Source organism: Lonchura striata, chromosome 4 (assembly GCF_046129695.1).
Source record: "Lonchura striata isolate bLonStr1 chromosome 4, bLonStr1.mat, whole genome shotgun sequence".
Lineage (NCBI taxonomy): Eukaryota > Metazoa > Chordata > Aves > Passeriformes > Estrildidae > Lonchura > Lonchura striata.
In genome coordinates this window covers 10,313,037-10,317,623 of record NC_134606.1, presented here as the reverse complement: position 1 = coordinate 10,317,623, position 4,587 = coordinate 10,313,037, and the positions used below count along the sequence as shown (strand labels likewise).

The 4,587-nt window shown below is 57.9% G+C and overlaps 1 protein-coding gene across 1 annotated transcript; it reads right to left on the bottom strand.

Annotated features, from left to right (window-relative positions):
* Nucleotides 1-970: 970 nt before the first annotated feature.
* On the bottom strand, nt 971-2,410 carry LOC110481874 (homeobox protein HMX2-like). The gene is made up of 2 exons (XM_021550691.2): nt 2,200-2,410; nt 971-1,551 (listed from the first exon to the last, which is right to left on the bottom strand). The coding sequence occupies exons 1-2, from the start codon at nt 2,408-2,410 to the stop codon at nt 971-973; spliced, it is 792 nt and encodes a 263-aa protein (XP_021406366.2).
* Between the last annotated feature and the right edge of the window lie 2,177 nt (nt 2,411-4,587).

Here is a 4,587-nt window from a genome sequence, read left to right as displayed (position 1 = left end):
ATTATGCTTTTATTTTTAAATTGTGTTCTTTATTTGTAAAATAAGAACCATCTATGCACTCTAGGAAATATCTTTCCTTTGGTACTACCTAGTAGTGACTATTGAAAAGGCAGGAGTTTCAACTTTCTGAAAAGGTTTATTTCCAACCTTAGGATATAAAGCATGTTAACTTAGAAACCAAAAGACCACAAAAGCGTTTGCAAATTTATATGTAGATAGATATCTTAAAAAAAATTAAAACCCCACTTCTTCACCCTAGGATAGCAGGTAAAACCGTTCCACGACATTTCGGAGGGCGGGATTAGCACAAGAGACAGCTTGTCTTGCTCTGTTAAAACACCACATGACCCCCAGTCTGAGAACCAGTTAGCACAAAACATGTAAGAGAGATCTTGGGATGTTTCCTCCGAAGGGGAAAAAAGTCACAGTTTAAGAACCAGATCCGAGGAAAGGTGTCTACAATTTGATAATGCAAAAGATGGGGAGAAGCTACTCAGAGGGATAATTAGAGGAGGAGAGTTGGAGATAGAGGAGCACAGAGCGGCCTTCGCCATTTACCAATCTCTATGAAACGTGACTCGGTTCACGGTAAAGCGGCCGCCACGGTGCTCGGGACAGACACGGGGACACAGTCCCCACGGACTGAGGCAGAGCACCGGCCCTCCTGTAACACCGGAACGGGATAATTTGGAAGGGCGGCAGGCAGAGCACGTCCCCGTTTCTTTGGTGGCTCCGTGTTATCTCCTCGGTCCTGACCGCCGAAAAAGCGCTGCAAGAGGGAGAGCGGGTTGGCACCGCCCTTCCGAGATCTAGCAACGTGTCGGCAGCCCACGGACACGCGTGGGGGGAGCCCGGGCAGCCCCTGCGTGGGCCGGGTGGTGGCTTTGGCGAAGACGGACACTCCACCTGCACAGCGGGGTCATAAATAAAATCGGGGCGGCCCCCCGCGAGGGAAGGTCGGAGGCCAGGGCTATACGTCCCCGTCCAGCAGGCTGAAGTGTTTGCCCGGCCCGGGGAGGCAGAGGTAGGGGATGGCGCTGCCCGGGCAGAGCAGGGGGAAAGGCAGCGGCAGCAAGCAGCGGCTGAGCAGGGGGCTGTCCTTGTAGAGGGACGGGAAGGAGAGAGCCGAGGCGGCAGTGGGGGGCTGCGGCTCCCCGGGGGGCTCTGCCGGCCCCGGCCCCTGGCCCTCGGGCTCGGATGACATTTGTCTCTTGAGCTTGTTGCGGCGGTTCTGGAACCAGATCTTCACCTGGGTCTCGGTGAGGTGCAGCGCGGCGGCCAGCCCGGCCCGCTCGGAGCTGCTCAGGTAGCGCTTCACGTCGAAGGTGGACTCCAGCTGGAACACCTGGCTCTTGGAGAAGATGGTCCGTGTCTTCTTCCTGCCGCCCGCCGCTGATGATCTGCCGTTCTCTCCAGAGCCCCCGGCCTCTCGCGGCGGCGGCTGCCGGGGACCGCGTGGCCCCTCCGCGGGGAGCGGGGACCCCGCATCGCCGCCCTCGGGGCGGAGGCCGCGGCTCGTCCCTTCTGCCCCAAGCCGGCGGGGCTCGCTGCCTGCAAGGGCAAAGCACAGCATCAGTCCCCGCCGCAGCCCGCGCCCCCACACCGCATGCACGCACGGCCCGGCGGAGCGCAGGGAGAGGGTGGGGGACAGGATGGGGAGGGGGCTGCCGAGGGCTGGCCGCGGTCCCACACCCTCCAGAGGGAAGAAGAAGGGTGAGGTGCATCCATAAGGATCCGCGGAAATCCCTCTGCCAGCTGTATGCCAGGAAAGCGAGGGGCTCCCGGGCACGGGACAGGCAGCCGCAGGAGGCCGGGAGGGGGGCACAACGCCCTGGAAGCAGGTTGGTGCGTGTGCGGCATCTCCCCGCGTCCGCCCGCGGAGCCTCCCCTCCTCCCGCGTGTCCGTGTGTGTCTGAGTCTGTGATCGCGTGTGTCTGTATTCGTGTGTGCACGTCTGTGTTCGTTCCTGCGTCCGTATCTGTGTCTGTGCTCGTGTTTGTGTCCGTGTCCGTGTCCGTGTCCATGTCCGTGTCCGTGTCCGTGTCCGTGTCCGTGTCCGTGTCCGTGTCTGTGTGTGTGTGCGCTGGCCCGGCCCGGCCCGGCCCGGCCTGGCGGCACTGGGGGTGCCCAGGTACCCCCTGGGTGGGGGCCGGACTGCGACCCGACGTGCGGGACAGCCTGAGGCTGCTGGCTCCGTACCCGAGTCGCTGGAGCCTTTACTGGGGTCTTGCTCCTCAGGCCCCTCTCCCTCCTCTTCCTCCTCCTCCTCCTCCTCCGGCAGCGCGCAGCGGGCTCTGCCCTGCTCCCTGGCCGGGCGGCGGGGCCCGGGCTGCAGGATGCTGTCGATGCTGAAGGCCGGCGGCGCTGCCGGGGCCGGAGGGACGCGGCCGCCGCCCCCGAGCTGCACCATGGCGCGGCGAGCCGAGCGTGTCCGGGCCGGGCGTGTCCGAACCGGGCGTGTCCGAACCGGGCGTGTCCGGACCGGGCGTGTCCGGGCCGGGCGTGTCCGGGCCGAGGGTGTCCAGTCCGGGAGTGTCGCCGAGCCGAGCCGAGCCGCGGGACTGGCGGCGGCGGCGGGAGAGCAGCAGCGGCAGCCGGGCGGAGGGAAGGATGGGTCCGCGAAGGAGGAGGGGTCGCGGTGACGGAGGGAGGGGATGGAGCTAGAGGGAGCCAAAGCACTGAGGACGGGGGGAGCGGTGCAAGGGAGGGAAGACTGCAGAGAGGAGAGGGAGAAGGAAAAGGAGCAGGGACTAGAGGGAAGCGGGGAGGGAGGGACGGAGGGAGGGAGGGAGGGGCGAGGAGCCGAGGGGTCCCGAAAGGGTGCCCCGGGCAGCCGCGGCAGGGCAGGGCTCGCTGCCCGCCTGCCTAGGCCCTTCTGCAAGTGGGCGGAGGGAAGGCAGAGCCAGAGCGCACGGAGAAGGCGAAAAGGAGGTGGGATGGCAGAAGGGAGATCTCTGGATTGAAGGAGAAGAATGGAGGGAGAAGACGGGGAAGATGGGAATGAGGAGTCCAGTGAGGAAAAGCAGAGATGGAAATCAGAGAGGGAAGGAGGGAAGGAAGGAGGGAAGGAGGGAAGGAAGGAAGGAAGGAAGGAAGGAAGGAAGGAAGGAAGGAAGGAAGGAAGGAAGGAAGGAAGGAAGGAAGGAAGGAAGGAAGGAAGGAAGGAAGGAAGGAAGGAAGGAAGGAAGGAAGGAAGGAAGGAAGGAAGGAAGGAAGGAACTGTGAAAGATCAGTTAATACAGGCAGTCTATCCCTGCGCTCCTTCCACCTGCAGACTCTCAGACTGAATACGCATGGTCTCCCTGTGGAGAAAGGGATCCTTTTTTCCTCCCAAGGAGTCCCGTGTTGTCAGGCCACCCCAAAATCCACACATAACTTCCACACATTCCCCCCACACCTCACCATCCCCTCTATCTCCCCTGCTCCTCCCCGCGGGTCAGCAGAGCTCTTCCTCAGCTTCCAAATGAGGCAGTGCTGGTGCGTGGCAGGTGTGAGTTCTCCAGGGTGCGCCTTTGGGAGATGGAGACGCGTTCACCTGAGCTGAGCAGCCTGGGGAAGGATCGATGTGTTTCTGTACTATCTTGAGAACTTTTGCTTCCTACACCTACTAGCACAGCTGCGTTTAAAAACCCGTCGAGGCAGGACGTCCAGCGATTTTGAGCCGCCGTCCTTTGTGCATCACAAGGAAACCTCTCCCCGTCTGCGACCCCGTGTAAATCCAGGACAATGCTTCCAACGGCATTTAAGGGGGCTTTTAGGGAGAGTCTCGAGGCTTCCACCACGAAAACTGCTGAGGGAAAGCCAGAAGTCCTTGAAAAAAGAGTTGACAATAGAAGTGCTGACAGGCTTTTAAATATTGCGATGCTAGAGATTCCATGAGCTAAAATCAGGGACATCTTAAGCTTTGGATGCGTTAATCTTTAACGCACTGGTACTTGAGAAAGCGGGTTTCAGCTCTTTTTCATAATTTTTTTTTCCACTTTATGAATGCACTCAAATTTTAATGCAGCCTTCTGCTGGAGAGCTGCACATTTTCCACCAGCCGAAAAAGAAATGTATCCATCTTCCATCAACAGGATTATTGGCCAAATACTCAAACTTGTTGCATTTGTCTTACAGTCTCCTATAAGAACTGGGTGGTTTATCAGAGCAAAATATCCATTTAAGAGAGAGAAAGAGAAGGGCCAGGGCAACGACCCAGGTAAGAGAGGTACAAAATGCGAAAAAGCAGATGAAAATATAATTTAAGAAATTTGGTCTGAGATGGTGAAACTAGGAGCATGGGAGCCTTGGATGCACAGTCAGTTTGCTGTTTGCACTCCTGTCCCAGCCTCCCTTCGCGCTGTCTGTGAGTGAGGCATGTCCCAGGTGCTCACATCTATTCTTGCTGCAAACCATTTCCCTTCTATTAAAAACAAAACAAAACAAAACAAAACAAAACAAAACAAAACAAATAAAACAACCCACCAAAGCAAAAAAAACCTACATCCTAAAAAAGAGAATGCCTTGAGACAGTGTATTTTCCTAGAAGGCATTTTCTTGGAAGAAAAATTAAAAGCTGAAAAAGACAGAACTAAAAAGAAAGTG

Excerpts from the sequence above, each read along its gene's own strand:
- LOC110481874 (XM_021550691.2), bottom strand. The coding sequence starts at position 2,410 with ATGGTGCAGCTCGGGGGCGGCGGCCGCGTCCCTCCGGCCCCGGCAGCG. Across the intron at positions 1,552-2,199 it reads TAAAGGCTCCAGCGACTCGG|GCAGCGAGCCCCGCCGGCTT; the intron begins GTACGGAGCCAG and ends TTGCCCTTGCAG.